Consider the following 20,498-nt stretch of genomic DNA (forward strand, 5'->3'; position numbering starts at 1 on the left):
GCCTCCCAGGCTCGGTGGAATGGCACGTGGTGATCTGCGGCCCGCTGCGGAGCCTGGTGATTCACTGTCCATTGCAGAGCGGAGGGCTGGCATCTGGCTCGTTGAGGACCCTTGGGCGAGCTCCTCCTCATCTTGTCCAGCAGTGCCAGGTTGTGCAATGTCCTCTGCAGAGCTGTTTTCTGGCGTCGAGCTCCTGGAGGACTCGTGGGCAACCTCCTCATTGCTGTCCACAGCACCGTCCTCCCTCTCTTCGGCTCCTGCCTTAGCATTGGCCAGTTGCATAGCTCTGCTCCTGGTGCCATCAGCCATTCTTGCAGACTTTTGGTCACTGACACAGAACTGACACCTGATGCCTCCACACACCTTACAGTATCTGCACTCTGACACTCTAGTGTTGAGCTAGTCTGAAGACCCCAGCAGCCACAGCTGCTGCAGGCAGTCTTTAGTGTCTGGGAGTATGGGTCTCACACTCACACACACTATTATCTCGATCCCACCGCTGCCACCAATATGTCACAAACCACCGGGGGGGTCACTCAGAAATCCCCCGCGCTGGCTACCAGTACGTCACAATCGGGGGGTAACAAGTGGGGGTCACCCCTCCTTTATACCTCCCGACCGACAGACAGAGCACGTGACGCGCTCTCTAGCGCCCCTCTTATAGTCAGGCCAATTATGGAATTGCCCGACCATAAGCAAGGAGGCCGCTATACTACTTATGCCGATTATTGAAGGGTCCCCGGTGAGAGTAGGGTATATATTCCCCCGACCTCCGCGGGCGGAATATATAAAATCTCCCCGAATCTCACTGGCCTCCCCACAATAATCCTTGGCACAATTCGCTGCCACCAACCGATTTACGGTAACTATTAGCCGAACACACAGACGTGGGATTCAAGATCGAGATAACAGAACAGCCCAAGATTAATTATATAATTTAATCAGCCTAAAGCACACTAGAAACTACAATATATACAATAGGGAATCTACAGAATATACATATGTCAGAGTACAGTTACAATCAAAGCATGGGTTACAAACAGGCATACACAGTTCCAGCAGTTACCTTGTTGCGTCTGGCCACAGGGGGGCGCTGTACCCAGGTTTCTAGGATCCTTCCCACAGATGTTTCCTACACGTGCCCCCAGCGAAAAGAACACTGGAAAATGGCCGAAGTAGGGTTATCAACCTGGGCAACTCCAGGTCCCCTCCTACCTTAGTGACCTCAGAGGGAGCACTGCTCCACCCCTGGCTTGAGTTATGGACAATCCACAACATGGAATATGGGCCATAACTTTGCCTGGGAGCGTCGTAGGCGGACGCCAATGCTCTCATTGTGACAGTTATGAATTTAGCTACAGAACGAGGGGACTCATGACCTGTCTGCCAGTTCCCCATTGGCTGATATCACGCCTGGGGCATTTCCCAATGTCCTGCTCCCATAAAAAGGGTGTGCCGGCATCGTCCGCATGCGGAGACACCATTTTTATGGTTGCCATATTTATCGGAAATATGGCTTGCGAGATATGGACCATTTTTTACTGGAGTCGTTCTGTCTGCTAGTTCCATAGCCTTGCTAATGAGATACAACTCTTGTTACAGGGTGACGGCAGGGAGTCATCCTGTGTCCATTGTTCCCACACCACCTCATTTCCATATCACAGGACATGGCCATGGAGGTGTAAGTGGAACACTGAGAACAAGAAGGGAGGGGGCACTGCCAGGGAGTGATGAGGGATTATGACTGGAGTCATAATTCATCTTCATATCCCGGGATTTGCCTCACATGAGGTATGTGTGATGTGAGGTATGTGTGATGTGAGGTGATGTATGTGTGGTGTGAGGTATGTGTGATGTGAGGTATGTGTGATGTATGTGTGATGTGAGGTGATGTATGTGTGGTGTGAGGTATGTGTGATGTGAGGTATGTGTAATATGAGGTATTTGTGATGTGAGTTGATGTACGTGTGATGTGATGTATGTGTGGTGTGAGGTATGTGATGTGATGTGAGGTATGTGATGTGAGGTATGTGTGATGTGATGTGAGGTATGTGTGATGTGAGGTAATGTATGTGTGATGTGAGGTATGTGTGATGTGAGGTGATGTACGTGTGATGTGAGGTATGTGTGATGTGATGTGAGGTATGTGATGTGAGGTGATGTATGTGTGGTGTGAGGTATGTGTGATGTGAGGTATGTGTGATGTGAGGTATGTGTGATGTGAGGTATGTGTGATGTGAGGTGATGTATGTGTGGTGTGAGGTATGTGTGATGTGAGTTATGTGTGATGTGATGTGAGGTATGTGTGATGTGAGGTATGTGTGATGTATGTGTTGTGTGAGGTATGTGTGATGTGAGGTATGTGTGATGTGAGGTATGTGTGATGTGAGGTATGTGTGATGTGAGGTATGTGTGATATGAGGTATTTGTGATGTGAGTTGATGTACGTGTGATGTGAGGTATGTGTGATGTGAGGTATGTGTGATATGAGGTATGTGTGATGTGAGTTGATGTACGTGTGATGTGAGGTATGTAATGTGAGGTGTGTGTGATGTAAGGTATGTGTGATGTGAGGTGATATATGTGTGATGTGAGGTATGTGTGATGTGATGTGAGGTATGTGTGATGTGAGGTGATGTACGTGTAATGTGAGGTATGTGTGATGTAAGGTGATGTACGTGTGATGTGAGGTGATGTACGTGTGATGTGAGGTATGTGTAATGTGAGGTATGTGTGATGTATGTGTGGTGTGATGTATGTGTGGTGTGAGGTATGTGTGATGTGAGGTGATGTACGTGTGATGTGAGGTATGTGTGATGAGATGTGAGGTATGTGTGATGTATGTGTGGTGTGATGTATGTGTGATGTGAGGTGATGTACGTGTGGTGTGATGTATGTGTGGTGTGAGGTATGTGTGATGTGAGGTGATGTACGTGTGATGTGAGGTATGTGTGATGTATGTGTGGTGTGATGTATGTGTGGTGTGAGGTATGTGTGATGTGAGGTGATCTACGTGTGATGTGATGTGAGGTATGTGTGGTGTGATGTATGTGTGGTGTGAGGTATGTGTGATGTGAGGTGATGTACGTGTGATGTGAGGTATGTGTGATGTGAGGTATGTGTGATGTATGTGTGGTGTAATGTATGTGTGGTGTGAGGTATGTGTGATGTGAGGTGATGTACGTGTGATGTGAGGTATGTGTGATGTGATGTGAGGTATGTGTGATGTGAGGTATGTGTGATGTGAGGTATGTGTGATGTGAGGTATGTGTGATGTGAGGTATGTGATGTGATGTATGTGTGATGTGAGGTATGTGTGATGTGAGGTATGTGTGATGTGAGGTATGTGTGATGTGAGGTATGTGTGATATGAGGTATTTGTGATGTGAGTTGATGTACGTGTGATGTGAGGTATGTGTGATGTGAGGTATGTGTGATATGAGGTATGTGTGATGTGAGTTGATGTACATGTGATGTGAGGTATGTGTGATGTGAGGTGTGTAATGTGAGGTATGTGTGATGTAAGGTATGTGTGATGTGAGGTGATGTATGTGTGATGTGAGGTATGTGTGATGTGATGTGAGGTATGTGTGATGTGAGGTGATGTACGTGTAATGTGAGGTATGTGTGATGTACGTGTAATGTGAGGTATGTGTGATGTAAGGTGATGTACGTGTGATGTGAGGTGATGTACGTGTGATGTGAGGTATGTGTAATGTGAGGTATGTGTGATGTATGTGTGGTGTGAGGTATGTGTGATGTGAGGTGATGTACGTGTGATGTGAGGTATGTGTGATGAGATGTGAGGTATGTGTGATGTATGTGTGGTGTGATGTATGTGTGATGTGAGGTGATGTACGTGTGGTGTGATGTATGTGTGGTGTGAGGTATGTGTGATGTGAGGTGATGTACGTGTGATGTGAGGTATGTGTGATGTATGTGTGGTGTGATGTATGTGTGATGTGAGGTGATGTACGTGTGGTGTGATGTATGTGTGGTGTGAGGTATGTGTGATGTGAGGTGATGTACGTGTGATGTGAGGTATGTGTGATGTATGTGTGGTGTGATGTATGTGTGGTGTGAGGTATGTGTGATGTGAGGTGATCTACGTGTGATGTGATGTGAGGTATGTGTGGTGTGATGTATGTGTGGTGTGAGGTATGTGTGATGTGAGGTGATGTACGTGTGATGTGAGGTATGTGTGATGTGAGGTATGTGTGATGTATGTGTGGTGTAATGTATGTGTGGTGTGAGGTATGTGTGATGTGAGGTGATGTACGTGTGATGTGAGGTATGTGAGGTGATGTATGTGTGGTGTGACTTGTAGTAAGCTCAGACGCTCCTGTGCATAGTGTGCGGCCATGCCGGGTTCTACCATGAGAGACTCGCGCGAGTCACTAGCAACTGTGATTCTGGCCTAAGCCGTGCTGCGGAGTCTTGTGGCTGATGATGGGTGTGGCTGTTCGGTGACGTCTCTAGTTCCTGGTGCTGCTGCAGCCTGGGCCTGGCCGGTATCAGGTACTGGAGCATTAGTCCCGGGGAGCTGTACATTGGGGGCTGTGTATTGGGGGCTGTACATTGGGGGCTGTGTATTGGGGGCTGTGCATTGGGGGCTGTGTATTGGGAGCTGTACATTGGGGGCTGTGTATTGGGAGCTGTACATTGGGGGCTGTGCATTGGGGGCTGTACATTGGGGGCTGTGCATTGGGGGCTGTGCATTGGGGGCTGTGCATTGGGGGCTGTGCTTTGGGGGCTGTGTATTGGGAGCTGTACATTGGGGGCTGTGCATTGGGGGCTGTACATTGGGGGCTGTGCATTGGGGGCTGTGCTTTGGGGGCTGTGTATTGGGAGCTGTGCATTGGGGGCTGTGCTTTGGGAGCTGTACATTGGGGGCTGTGCATTGGGGGCTGTGCATTGGGGGCTGTACATTAGTCAGTGACTCCTGGAGCTGGGGAGGGGCCGCTCTTCTGAGTCCTGGTTGGACCCTCGTCCTCTTGGTGCCATCACGTGTAGTGTCTTAAAGTTCAGAGCTCACAGGCCGGGCAATGATTAACTCCTCACCATGGACGGCCTGACAGGTATCCGAATACACAGGGCCGTATGGGGGTTATACCTATATGTACAGGCCATGTAGAGGGTATCCGAATACACAGGGGCCGTATGGGGGTTATACCTATATGTACAGGCCATGTAGAGGGTATCCGAATACACAGGGGCCGTATGGGGGTTATACCTATATGTACAGGCCATGTAGAGGGTATCCGAATACACAGGGGCCGTATGGGGGTTATACCTATATGTACAGGCCATGTAGAGGGTATCCTAATACACCGGGGCCGTATGGGGGTTATACCTATATGTACAGGCCATGTAGAGGGTATCCGAATACACAGGGGCCGTATGGGGGTTATACCTATATGTACAGGCCATGTAGAGGGTATCCGAATACACAGGGACCGTATGGGGGTTATACCTATATGTACAGGCCATGTAGAGGGTATCCGAATACACAGGGACCGTATGGGGGTTATACCTATATGTACAGGCCATGTAGAGGGTATCCGAATACACAGGGGCCGTATGGGGGTTATACCTATATGTACAGGCCATGTAGAGGGTATCCGAATACACAGGGGCCGTATGGGGGTTATACCTATATGTACAGGCCATGTAGAGGGTATCCGAATACACAGGGGCCGTATGGGGGTTATACCTATATGTACAGGCCATGTAGAGGGTATCCGAATACACAGGGGCCGTATGGGGGTTATACCTATACCTATATGTACAGGCCATGTAGAGGGTATCCGAATACACAGGGGCCGTATGGGGGTTATACCTATACCTATATGTACAGGCCATGTAGAGGGTATCCGAATACACAGGGGCCGTATGGGGGTTATACCTATATGTACAGGCCATGTAGAGGGTATCCGAATACACAGGGGCCGTATGGGGGTTATACCTATATGTACAGGCCATGTAGAGGGTATCCTAATACACAGGGGCCGTATGGGGGTTATACCTATATGTACAGGCCATGTAGAGGGTATCCGAATACACAGGGGCCGTATGGGGGTTATACCTATATGTACAGGCCATGTAGAGGGTATCCGAATACACAGGGGCCGTATGGGGGTTATACCTATATGTACAGGCCATGTAGAGGGTATCCGAATACACAGGGGCCGTATGGGGGTTATACCTATATGTACAGGCCATGTAGAGGGTATCCGAATACACAGGGGCCGTATGGGGGTTATACCTATATGTACAGGCCATGTAGAGGGTATCCGAATACACAGGGGCCGTATGGGGGTTATACCTATATGTACAGGCCATGTAGAGGGTATCCGAATACACAGGGGCCGTATGGGGGTTATACCTATATGTACAGGCCATGTAGAGGGTATCCGAATACACAGGGGCCGTATGGGGGTTATACCTATATGTACAGGCCATGTAGAGGGTATCCGAATACACAGGGGCCGTATGGGGGTTATACCTATATGTACAGGCCATGTAGAGGGTATCCGAATACACAGGGGCCGTATGGGGGTTATACCTATATGTACAGGCCATGTAGAGGGTATCCGAATACACAGGGGCCGTATGGGGGTTATACCTATATGTACAGGCCATGTAGAGGGTATCCGAATACACAGGGGCCGTATGGGGGTTATACCTATATGTACAGGCCATGTAGAGGGTATCCGAATACACAGGGGCCGTATGGGGGTTATACCTATATGTACAGGCCATGTAGAGGGTATCCGAATACACAGGGGCCGTATGGGGGTTATACCTATATGTACAGGCCATGTAGAGGGTATCCGAATACACAGGGGCCGTATGGGGGTTATACCTATATGTACAGGCCATGTAGAGGGTATCCGAATACACAGGGGCCGTATGGGGGTTATACCTATATGTACAGGCCATGTAGAGGGTATCCGAATACACAGGGGCCGTATGGGGGTTATACCTATATGTACAGGCCATGTAGAGGGTATCCGAATACACAGGGGCCGTATGGGGGTTATACCTATATGTACAGGCCATGTAGAGGGTATCCGAATACACAGGGGCCGTATGGGGGTTATACCTATATGTACAGGCCATGTAGAGGGTATCCGAATACACAGGGGCCGTATGGGGGTTATACCTATATGTACAGGCCATGTAGAGGGTATCCGAATACACAGGGGCCGTATGGGGGTTATACCTATATGTACAGGCCATGTAGAGGGTATCCGAATACACAGGGGCCGTATGGGGGTTATACCTATATGTACAGGCCATGTAGAGGGTATCCGAATACACAGGGGCCGTATGGGGGTTATACCTATATGTACAGGCCATGTAGAGGGTATCCGAATACACAGGGGCCGTATGGGGGTTATACCTATATGTACAGGCCATGTAGAGGGTATCCGAATACACAGGGGCCGTATGGGGGTTATACCTATATGTACAGGCCATGTAGAGGGTATCCGAATACACAGGGGCCGTATGGGGGTTATACCTATATGTACAGGCCATGTAGAGGGTATCCGAATACACAGGGGCCGTATGGGGGTTATACCTATATGTACAGGCCATGTAGAGGGTATCCGAATACACAGGGGCCGTATGGGGGTTATACCTATATGTACAGGCCATGTAGAGGGTATCCGAATACACAGGGGCCGTATGGGGGTTATACCTATATGTACAGGCCATGTAGAGGGTATCCGAATACACAGGGGCCGTATGGGGGTTATACCTATATGTACAGGCCATGTAGAGGGTATCCGAATACACAGGGGCCGTATGGGGGTTATACCTATATGTACAGGCCATGTAGAGGGTATCCGAATACACAGGGGCCGTATGGGGGTTATACCTATATGTACAGGCCATGTAGAGGGTATCCGAATACACAGGGGCCGTATGGGGGTTATACCTATATGTACAGGCCATGTAGAGGGTATCCGAATACACAGGGGCCGTATGGGGGTTATACCTATATGTACAGGCCATGTAGAGGGTATCCGAATACACAGGGGCCGTATGGGGGTTATACCTATATGTACAGGCCATGTAGAGGGTATCCGAATACACAGGGGCCGTATGGGGGTTATACCTATATGTACAGGCCATGTAGAGGGTATCCGAATACACAGGGGCCGTATGGGGGTTATACCTATATGTACAGGCCATGTAGAGGGTATCCGAATACACAGGGGCCGTATGGGGGTTATACCTATATGTACAGGCCATGTAGAGGGTATCCGAATACACAGGGGCCGTATGGGGGTTATACCTATATGTACAGGCCATGTAGAGGGTATCCGAATACACAGGGGCCGTATGGGGCTATCTGAATTTACGGGGACTGTATAGGGTGTATCCTGATAGACAGGTAGTACCTTACCGTATACAGGGTTCATGCAGGTGGTGTCCTAATATTCAGCGACCGTATGAGGAGGTATCTTAATGTGCAGGGGGTATTTTGATGTACGGGGACTATATAGAGGGTGTCCTGCTGTACATAGACTCCATGGGGGATATCCTTATAGGCAGTGAGTACTTGCTAATATAAAGGGGCCGTATAGGGTGTATGCTCATATATAGGGACCTTATTCTCTGGGTATCCTGATATACAGTCACCGTATAATGGGGCATATCCTAATATATAGGGACCGTATAAGGGAATATCCTGATATACAGAAAACTTATAAGGGCGGTATCCTGATATACTGGGCTAGTATAAGGGCGGTATCCTCTTATACTGGGCCAGTATAAGGGCGGTATCCTGTTATACTGGGCCAGTATAAGGGCGGTATCCTGTTATACTGGGCCAGTATAAGGGCGGTATCCTGATATACTGGGCCAGTGTAAGGGGGGTATCCTGATATACTGGGCCAGTGTAAGGGGGGTATCCTGATATACTGGGCCAGTATAAGGGGGGTATCCTGATATACTGGGCCAGTAGAAGGGGTGTGTCCTGATATATTGAGCCGGTATAAGAGGGGTATCCTGATATACTGGGCCAGTATAAGAGGGGTATCCTGATATACTGGGCCAGTATAAGAGGGGTATCCTGATATACTGGGCTAGTATAAGGGGGGTATCCTGATATACTGGGCCAGTATAAGGGGGGTGTCCTGATATACTGGGCCAGTATAAGGGGGGTATCCTGATATACTGGGCTAGTATAAGGGGTATCCTGATATACTGGGCCAGTATAAGGGGGGTATCCTGATATACTGGGCCAGTATAAGGGGGGTATCCTGATATACTGGGCCAGTATAAGGGGGGTATCCTGATATACTGGGCCAGTATAAGGGGGGTATCCTGATATACTGGGCCAGTATAAGGGGGGTATCCTGATATACTGGGCCAGTATAAGGGCGGTATCCTGATATACTGGGCTAGTATAAGGGGTATCCTGATATACTGGGCCAGTATAAGGGGGGTATCCTGATATACTGGGCCAGTATAAGAGGGGTATCCTGATATACTGGGCCAGTATAAGAGGGGTATCCTGATATACTGGGCCAGTATAAGAGGGGTATCCTGATATACTGGGCCAGTATAAGGGGGGTATCCTGATATACTGGGCCAGTATAAGGGGGGTATCCTGATATACTGGGCCAGTATAAGGGGGGTATCCTGATATACTGGGCCAGTATAAGGGGGGTATCCTGATATACTGGGCCAGTATAAGGGGGGTGTCCTGATATACTGGGCCAGTATAAGAGGGGTATCCTGATATACTGGGCCAGTATAAGGGGGGTATCCTGATATACTGGGCCAGTATAAGGGGGGTATCCTGATATACTGGGCCAGTATAAGAGGGGTATCCTGATATACTGGGCCAGTATAAGAGGGGTATCCTGATATACTGGGCCAGTATAAGGGGGGTGTTCTGATATACTGGGCCAGTATAAGGGCGGTATCCTGTTATACTGGGCCAGTATAAGGGGGGTGTTCTGATATACTGGGCCAGTATAAGGGGGGTATCCTGATATACTGGGCCAGTATAAGGGGGGTATCCTGATATACTGGGCCAGTATAAGGGGGGTGTTCTGATATACTGGGCCAGTATAAGGGCGGTATCCTGTTATACTGGGCCAGTATAAGGGGGGTGTTCTGATATACTGGGCCAGTATAAGGGGGGTATCCTGATATACTGGGCCAGTATAAGGGCGGTATCCTGATATACTGGGCCAGTATAAGGGCGGTATCCTGTTATACTGGGCCAGTATAAGGGGGGTGTCCTGATATACTGGGCCAGTATAAGGGGGGTATCCTGATATACTGGGCCAGTATAAGGGGGGTATCCTGATATACTGGGCCAGTATAAGGGGGGTATCCTGATATACTGGGCCAGTATAAGGGGGGTATCCTGATATACTGGGCCAGTATAAGGGGGGTATCCTGATATACTGGGCCAGTATAAGGGGGGTGTCCTGATATACTGGGCCAGTATAAGGGGGGTATCCTGATATACTGGGCCAGTATAAGGGGGGTATCCTGATATACTGGGCCAGTATAAGGGGGGTGTCCTGATATACTGGGCCAGTATAAGGGGGGTGTCCTGATATACTGGGCCAGTATAAGGGGGGTATCCTGATATACTGGGCCAGTATAAGGGGGGTGTCCTGATATACTGGGCCAGTATAAGGGGGGTGTCCTGATATACTGGGCCAGTATAAGGGGGGTATCCTGATATACTGGGCCAGTATAAGGGGGGTATCCTGATATACTGGGCCAGTATAAGGGGGGTATCCTGATATACTGGGCCAGTATAAGGGGGGTATCCTGATATACTGGGCCAGTATAAGGGGGGTGTCCTGATATATTGGGCCAGTATAAGGGGGGTGTCCTGATATACTGGGCCAGTAGAAGGGGGGTGTCCTGATATACTGGGCCAGTATAAGGGGGGTGTCCTGATATACTGGGCCAGTATAAGAGGGGTATGCTAGGATATAGGAGGTGCTCTCCTGGTGTGTCCTGCTCAGCCCTTCCACCACGCTGGCTTTCTGGGTGGTTTTGTCTTTACATTGCACAGTGTGTATCCTCTCCAGAAGCGTGGCGATGGTATATACGTTGGGTAACCATCTGCCCATGCATCACAGGATTCAGGACACCATTAATCCTCATCAAATCCACAACTCGATTTGCTGAAATTCCGCCCCCATTTTGCAGGACCCTCCACCTGTGTCTCTGCTCCCGCAGACCCTCATGATCGCTCTCCAGCTTTTCAGGACCAAACTGTTTCTGTGCAGCCACATATTTCTCAGTCCAGATCAGCGGCTGCCATTTTCTGCACCTAATTGAGCCACTTGGTGGTGTTGGTTTGTTTTTTGACCACATCTCTTCCATGAGGATGACTCTGGCCAGTCTTCCCCTAAGCACTAGATGGGTGAAACAGGTCCCACTGGTTGCTGCCAATTGTTAGCTGATGGCACTGCTGGACATCTTTCATAGTTACATAGTTACTAAGGTTGAAAAAAGGCCTAGGTCCATCTAGTTCAACCTTCCTCCACCAGTTCTACATTTTGTCCCTAAGTCATTTATAACCAACAATGTTGTGTGTACTGAGGAAATCATCCGCCCTGATATAAAAGCTGTTATAGTATCTGCCATTACTACCTCTTGTGGTGGCATTCCACAGTCTGACCGCTCTAACTGTAAAGAACCCTTTCCTATTTAGCTGTTGGAATCGCTTTTCTTCCACTCGCAGTGTATCCCCCTGGTCCTTAGTACTGTCTTTGGAAGAAATAAGTCATGTGCCAGTCCTTTATATTGACCACACATGTATTTATACATATAAATGAGATCTCCTCTGAGACGTCTTTTTTCTAAGCTAAACATATCTAACTTTTTCAACCTGTCATCATACGGGCGGCCTCCATTACTCATCATACGGGCGGCCTCCATTCCTCATCATACGGGCGGCCTCCATTCCTCATCATACGGGCGGCCTCCATTCCTCATCATACGGGCGGCCTCCATTCCTCATCATACGGGCGGCCTCCATTCCTCATCATACGGGCGGCCTCCATTCCTTGTAGTAGTCTAGTTGCCGCCTTTGAACTGACTCTAACTTCTGAATGTCCTTTTTAAAATGTGGAGCCCAAAACTGGATCCCATATTCCAGATGTGGCCTTACAAGTGATTTATAGAGGGGTAACAATACGTTGGGATCACGGGATCTAATCTCTCTTTTTATACACCCTGGAATCTTGTTTGCTATTGCAGCTGCTGCTTGACCTTCGATATTGAAGGGAAACATGATGCGTTTTTCATCCCCTGCAGTAAGTTTTCTTGGCCAACCACTGGGTCTACGATCCTCCACGTTGCCCATTTCTTCTTGTTTCTTCAGAACAGTCTGAACAGCAAATCTTGAAATTTCCGTGTGTTGTGAAGTCTTTCCTTGGAGACACCTTGCTGATGCAGTACATTTACCTGAAGCCTTGGTGCTGTACTCAGCCTTGCTATAGTCTATGACCTGTGACAGGAAACTGTCTTCTACAACCTCACCTTTATTGCAGGGTTTGGCTGTTCCTCACCCAGTTTATGCTTCCTACACAGATGTTTCTGTTTCAGTTAATGACTGTTTTTCAACCTACATATAAAAAAGCTCCTTATCCCTGTTTAGTATATGATTATCCAATTATAGTAAAATTCCCTGACTTTGTGCAAGTGTATCTAGAAACATTGATGCGATTTTGAAGGCAAATGCTGGTCACAATAAAATGACATTTTTTCCTTTCACATTAGTCAGTCGAAGACGTTTCTCGGAGAACATGGCACAGTTAACGCAGGATCTTGGTCCAGCATTTTTCCAGAAGCAGCAGCTCAGCGCCTCCATGGCCGACTCCTTCCTGGAGCATCTGTGTCTTCTAGACATTGACTCGGAGCCACTGACTGCCAGGAACACCAGCATCGTGTGCACAATAGGTAATCATATAATAATAAAGTTTATTTATATAGTGCCAACATATTCCGCAGCACTTTACAATCAGGTGGGGGCTTGAGTAAATAAGTGCCATTCCTCCTCTCCCCTGTATATTGCTCCTTTATCTGACAAATATTTATCACTCCTGTATCTGATGAATATGCCCCCCAGTATATCTCTCTTGTATCTGATGAATATGCCCCCCAGTATATCTCTCTTGTATCTGATGAATATGCCCCCCAGTATATCTCTCTTGTATCTGATGAATATGCCCCCCAGTATATCTCTCTTGTATCTGATGAATATGCCCCCCAGTATATCTCTCTTGTATCTGATGAATATGCCCCCCAGTATATCTCTCTTGTATCTGATGAATATGCCCCCCAGTAGATCTCTCTTGTATCTGATGAATATGCCCCCCAGTATATCTCTCTTGTATCTGATGAATATGCCCCCCAGTAGATCTCTCTTGTATCTGATGAATATGCCCCCCAGTATATCTCTCTTGTATCTGATGAATATGGCCAGTATAACGCTCTTGTATCTAATGAATACCCCTCCGGTGTATTGCTCCTGTATTTGATGAATATGCCCCCCAGTATATCTCTCTTGTATCTGATGAATATGCCCCCCAGTATATCTCTCTTGTATCTGATGAATACCCCTCCGGTGTATTGCTCCTGTATCTGATGATTATGCCCCCCAGTATATCTCTCTTGTATCTGATGAATATGCCCCCCAGTATATCTCTCTTGTATCTGATGAATATGGCCAGTATAACGCTCTTGTATCTAATGAATACCCCTCTGGTGTATTGCTCCTGTATCTGATGAATATGCCCCCCAGTATATCTCTCTTGTATCTGATGAATATGCCCCCCAGTATATCTCTCTTGTATCTGATGAATACCCCTCCGGTGTATTGCTCCTGTATCTGATGATTATGCCCCCCAGTATATCTTCTATCTGATGAATACTCCCCTGGTGTAGTACTCCCATATATTATGAATACCCCCTCCCTGGTGTATCGCTCCTGTATATAATGAATATTCCCCCCCTGTGTATCTCTCCTGTATATAATGAATATCCCCACCCTCCAGTGTATCACTCCTGCATCTGATGAATACCCCTCTTCTGGTGTATCCATCCTGCATCTGTTGAATACACACACCTATCCCCCAGTGTATAGCTCTTGTATCTGGCGAATATTTCCCCCATCGTATCACCCACCCCTCCTCCCCCCCCCCCCCCCCCCCTACAGTAAATCACTCCTGCATCTGGTGAATACCCCGGCCCCGGTGTATCACTGTTGTATCTATAAATATTACCCCCACCCCTCCGGTGTATCACTCTTGTATCTGATGAATGCCCCCCAAACCTTCGGTTTTTCCCTCCTGTATCTGATGAATGTCCCCAGTATACAGCTCCTTTTATCCGGCGATGAATATCAACTCTGTGTTGCGCTCCTGTACCTGATAGATATCCCCAGTGTATAAATATAATAACACTCCTGTGTCTGATGAATATCCCCTCCCAGTGTTTAGCTCCTTTATCTGATGAATATTTGGTAAATGATGATGAGTGTCTGCAGTATAACGCTCCTATATCTGATGAATATCTCCCCCACCTCCCAGGAGTGTATTACGCTTACATCCCTTGTATACCTCCCTGTGATGGTGGGATATTGTGGGTTTTGTGTGGGTTTGTATTTTTGGCATGGTGCTCTGTCCTGTCCATTCTGTGTACATTGTCCTGTTAAAGGGAACCTGTCACCAGTTTTGGGGCCTATAAGCTGCGTCCACCACCAGTGGGCTCTTATATACAGCATTCTAGAATGCTGTATATGTAAGAGCCCAGAACGCTGTGTAGAACAAAAAAACACTTTATAATACTCACCTAGGAGGTCGCTCCAGTGCACAACAGTCGGATGGGTGGCGCCGTTCTCCGGGACCGGCACCTCCTCTTTTGGCCATCATGGTCTTCCTTCTTCTGAAGCCGGCAAGCATGACACGTCCTACGCCGGCAAGCATGACGCGTCCTACACCGGCACTGAGGTCCTGTGCAGGCGCACTTTGATCTGCCCTGCTCAGGGCAGATCAAAGTAATGTAGTCCGTCACCCATCTGACTGTTGTGCACTGGAGCAACCTCCTAGATGAGTATTATAAAGTGTTTTTTATGTTTTACAGCACGGCCTGCACTCTTAAATACAGCATGTTATATATACAGTCCTGTACAGATTACCCGAGCGGACTTCAAGCCATTAGATGAGGCTTCCAGAGATGTGGAAGGGTTCTTCAAGGACTTTGAGCAGCAGTGTGTCGTGATGGAGGTTCTCCACTCTGGCTGGATGCATTTGTTAGTGGGACTCCTCAATGGAAGCCTGGCAGAGGCTTATCACACCATTGACTCACAGCAGAACCGGGATTACAACATTGTAAAGCGGACTATCCTGGATTACCATGCCATCACCGCAAACTCTCATATGGCACAGTTCCGAGACCTCCCATGCATGATGGGGGGATTGTTTAGGATGTATGCCCATAAGATGTCCCAGACATGTCGGAGATTGCTGGAAGTGGAAAACACCTTCACTGTGGAAGACGTTACGCAGGTATTTCTTATAGAACAATTTCTTTACAAGTGTCCCTCAGAAATACGAGAATGGGTCAGAGAGCGCACGCCGACACCTTGGCTAGAGCTGCAGCCCTGGCTGATGAGGCCCATACTATTCGATTTGTAATGGAAGAGACTTCTGGACAATAAGCCACAGCCTGCTCCTGCACCACGGCCCTCTACAGTTATATCTGCCCCTCCAACTAGCTGCACGCTGATGACATCCACGTCTCACAATTCTGGACCCCAACAGTTCAGACCATGCCCTTAGGGAATCACAAAGAGATGTTATGGGTGCGGGCAACCTGGGCACCTGAAATCCAGTTGTCCCGCAAGGACTCGGAGGGACCTTCACCTCATCCGGTGCATTTTGTGCATTCCATCCCACCTGAGGAATGGGTACCACCACCTCCACCGGAGTGTACCGCTGACCCCTGCACCATAGATGCCCCTATTGGAGTATATGGGCTCCGGGCTTTGTCACCAGGTTCTCCTACTGCCTTCTCCAGAATTCACATTGGAAGGAGTATGACGCAGAGGAGATGTATCGATGTGGGCAGCCTGGGCATTCGCAAGACACTTGCCCTGCTGGTCGATTGAGGAATGACCTTGCACCAAATCGACCTGTTCATTCTCTACAGCCAATACAATGGGGGAAGAGTTCTCACCCCTTCAAATTGACTTTCCTAATGACTCAAACTCATGGTCGACCACTTGGGGTTTATGGGGTGCGAGCAACAGTCCCGAATTCCTCTCACCATCAAAGTAGGCACTTACAGGAGGTTGTGCTGTTTGCACAGAGAGTCATTGGATTTTGTGACTCTGGGGTATTTCTCAAATTAGCTGATCCCCGAGTGGTTCGGCCAGAGGCAATACATCATGGACCAGGGATTGTTATTGAATTGGCTGGAGGACAAAGGAGGAATATCCCAAAGGCGACTGTAGATCTGGACTTTGGCTTTGGGGGTCAAGCAATGTGTGGTTGGGGTGATGAGCGGCCTGCCTGCAGATATTCTCCTAGGAAATTATGTGGTAGATCTACCATGCCAATTTGTGGGTGTAGGAAACACAGTTTGAGTGAAAGAGGACACAAAGGGAAGCTTGTTCTTGCAACCCTACCGCTGTACAAGGGACTATCCACAGCTGAGCAGCATGGTGTAACACTGTGTCCCTCTACTGCCTGTGCTCATGGTGTAATAGTCTGTCCCTCCTTTGTACTGCTTCTGCTGGGAGATTGTTTTTTGTTTTGTTTGTTTGTTTGTTTGTTCTTCTCAGCATGGGACTTCTTCAATCCACAATTTGACTTGGTAAACCAAACAGAGCCAGGACATCTAAAGTCCATTCATGTATCAAATGTCCAGGTGGAGGTGTGCCCACCTAAGGGGCTGATCCCAGGAGAGAAGAACAATGAGACTCATGTTAGTTGTTAGTTGGATCTCGGCTGGAGAAGCATTAGGATCTATAGCTGAGGCTAAATCCTAGTGCCTGTGTATGGACTGTTACAGACTGGAGATCGGTGGCCATGTGGGATTGTGTTTTGTTGTTCACTCATAAGGATCATTGCCATATTTTCCCTGGCATCGGAATACCGGGCGGTGCCCCTGGATCTGTTATTTTGTTGTGGACTCCTTGCAGACTTTAAGGATATATATTCATGTTTGGTGCTTTATCTTTGTGGTTCCAATAAAGCCCTTTGAATTGTTCCTTGGCTTGGTGTCCCTTACTGCTCTGTCGCATACCCTGTCACACATGGACATAAGTGAGGTGGCCAGAGGTCTGTGTAGACCTCATGGCACACTCTCTTATTAAGGAGGGAGAGGTTGTGAATATGTGATTATTGTAGGTTGTGTGTGGGTGCGTATTTTGGGCTTGGTGCTCTGTCCATTCTGTGTATATTGTCCTGTTAAGTTAATTTAATCACCCCCTGCCGGGCTCTTGTTCCTAAGTCTGGGGGAGGGGGGCCTGGGATCCACCTAAACTGTTTACCTGGGAGATTGTTCCATCTGTCTGAGAACTTCAAGAGACAAGGAAGATTGATCCTCTGGGGGGAGACGCTGTGGCTACAGGCAGCACCCTAGAGAGCTGTTGAGAAACCCCCATTTGCCTGGAAAAGGACTGCTGGAGGATTGTGACTCATCAGTACATTTATGCCATTACTGGACTATTTTAGCCTCTGTGTGGTGGATTATTTGATGGACATTCTGGATTGCATGTGTGTCGCCCACCTGTAGCGGTCGCCTCAGGGACGTCACTCCACCTTCTGGAACACCACAGGGGCTCCACTTGATTACCGCTGGCAACAGGTATGTCAGGTTATTTACATCTGAGTCGTGACGCCACTCTCGGTTTGCGGTCAGGGTTATAGGTGACTGCCACTGCAGTTTAACGAGCGTCTGGGGCTGATGGAATCTGCAGTCGGATGGTGTGGCCTCCCGAGAGTGAGGCTGGCCCCAGGAGCTCGGGTATCTGCGTGGAACAACAGGTTCCAGAATAACTCAGTCTCAATCCACAGTGTCTTTCAACTTGTCTACTCACTTTCAGATGGTTCTGTGAGGTAACCCGGGCGATGCTGAGATAAACCAGGTGGAACCAGGTATCCTTCAGGCTGGTCTAAGGGTAACCATTAACTCGCCTTCCTAGCACTTCTTGTTTCGGATAACCCCTGACTTAAAGTACCGTGGGATTCATCCAGGGAAGTCGCAACTGCCTTTTCTCCCCTTTCTGTCCCATTTGCTGGCAGCGTGGACCAAGGAAGATGGCTCCCGGCTCGATCCTCCTTATGGGCCCCCTCGTTGCTGCTGATGCTCAAACCCTGTTTTGGTTGGTGTGGGACTTGTGGTCCACCCCACCGGCAGGTTTAGCAGACCACTAAATGGATGTCTGGCTCTAGGGACCTGTTCCCCGTGCGTGCCTAGCCACCAGAAGTCTCCGTACACGACCAGCTGACTTCCTCAGCGTCTTTCTGTCCAACTTCTGGCGACCGTTCTCCCCCGCCAATAGCCACTACATGTGCAGGGTCTGACTAGTGTCGGCTCTCCTGCGTCTCCATTTCAGACTGGCTACCTCTAGCTCCTTTTTCTGACTGTCGCTGCAACCTAGCTTCCAGCCTCTCTACCGCACCCCTTGATTGGATGTGGAGGCACGCCCCCTCCTGGGTCTGCCCAGGGGTCCCCACAAAGGTGTGGGAGACCTGGTTGCTATGTGTCTGTGCGTACACACCCTATTCCAGCCTTCAGGATTACCTGTTTGCACTCATCCAGCATGCGTGCAGTACTCAGTGGTGCCTGACTAGGGCAGCGGCGCGCCACACATGGAATAAGTATTCTTTTGGATTTTTCACTCATCTCTCACTCTGATGAATGTGTGATATCATAGAAGGACCCCATGATACTCCCCTACCAATGTATCGCTCCTGTATCTGATGATATCAACACCCTGTGGTGTCACTCCTGCATCTGAGTACACCCACCCAGTGTATCGATCTTGTATCTGATGAATACTCCTTTTATGTAGCACTTCCTTATGTGATCAACACCTGGTGTATCGCTCCTGTATCTATTGAATTTTACCCCCAGTGTATCGCTCCTATATCTAATGAATATCTTCCCACCCCCCAGGAGTGTATTACGCTTGCATCTCACGAATACCTCCCCTACCGGTGTATTGCTGTTGTATCTGATGAATATCTCCAGTGTAATACTCCTGTATCTGATAAATCCCCTCTCCCCGGTGTATCGCTCTTGTGTCTGATCAATTCCCCCCAATCCCCTGGGGTATCTTTCCTTTATCTGATGAATATCTCCAGTATAAAAGCTCCTATATCTGATGAATATCTTCTCCCTACCCCTATACCAGGGGTGTATCACTGCCGCATCTGATGAATATGCCCACCCAGTGTATATCACTCTTGGATCTGATGAATACTCCCCTGGTGCAACACTTCCGTATGTGATCAACACCGCCCCTTCCTAGTGTATTGCTCCTGTATCTGATGAATATTCCCCCTGGTATATCTCCTGTATCTGATGAATGTCCCCAGTATAATGCTTCTGTATCTGATGAATATTCCCTAGTGTATCTGTAGCACCCATGAATATGGGGTACTCGGTTCCGGGCAGTGTCTCTCTTGGGAATAGAAAAATATAGCTCGGCACACCATGTGATTAAAGGAAAACAGTTTCAAGGATGGTGCAAAATAGTTGTTTATTCAATAACAAAGAAAAAGTCTGTCCAACGTTTCGGTCCTTGATGGACCTTTCTCAAGGACTATTTGGACTGGTGACAAAAGCAACAAAGACAAAAAGTGTTACAAAAGAAATCAAATATAAATATCTCAAAAAATGACTACACAATATAATAAGATTCCATGTTCAGGATTATAGAATTTGACAGTAATCATTACATGAAGGGGAGGATGCCCCAAAATATCTTGCAAAACACTCCATACGTATTATTACATCATAACATGTTAGAGTACGTATTAGATACATCAAGATTATAGTGTCAGTGATATTCCGGAAAATGCACGTACCTCGATATCAGAGAAAATAGAAATAGCACCATTGGGAACTGGGTACAAAATCTAGAAAGATTGTGTCTTTATAATGTAGACAGGGAATCGCAGGATGACAGTTCTAATGTATCATGACTATGAGGGTCATATTCAATAAGTCCAGACAGAACCATTTGGTATAGTGCTAATAAGGAGAAACTGAAAACCTTAGAAGGGTATGTATAGCATGACACATGTGCTCCTACCCGCACTTGAGTGCTATATGGTATAGAACTTCCACGGAAATAAGGCAGTCTGAAACATATATACACGTGTGAGTCGTTATAAATGTAAATATCATATGTATACATCTACTTTTAGGATTATGTTGATTTATATAGGTAAGTACCTCAGGGTCAGGAGTCAATGTTTAAGTAGAAC

At 47.9% G+C, this 20,498-nt stretch overlaps 1 protein-coding gene across 2 annotated transcripts in view; it reads left to right on the top strand.

Moving 5' to 3' along the window:
- The first annotated feature begins 4,412 nt into the window (after positions 1 to 4,412).
- Positions 4,413 to 20,498, top strand: part of PKLR (pyruvate kinase L/R) — a 34,707-nt gene continuing 18,621 nt past the window's right edge. The window contains exons 1-2 of one of the 2 annotated variants that reach the window (XM_075330533.1): positions 4,413 to 4,518; positions 12,775 to 12,954. In XM_075330533.1, coding sequence (XP_075186648.1) covers positions 12,801 to 12,954 — 154 coding nt within the window. In that variant the 5' untranslated portion in view covers positions 4,413 to 4,518; positions 12,775 to 12,800. Of the gene's footprint in view, positions 4,519 to 5,002; positions 5,079 to 12,774; positions 12,955 to 20,498 lie in introns of those variants that run through there. The other variant, XM_075330532.1, reaches the window with a different exon arrangement.

This window comes from Anomaloglossus baeobatrachus, chromosome 12, assembly GCF_048569485.1.
Source record: "Anomaloglossus baeobatrachus isolate aAnoBae1 chromosome 12, aAnoBae1.hap1, whole genome shotgun sequence".
NCBI classification, from domain to species: domain Eukaryota; kingdom Metazoa; phylum Chordata; class Amphibia; order Anura; family Aromobatidae; genus Anomaloglossus; species Anomaloglossus baeobatrachus.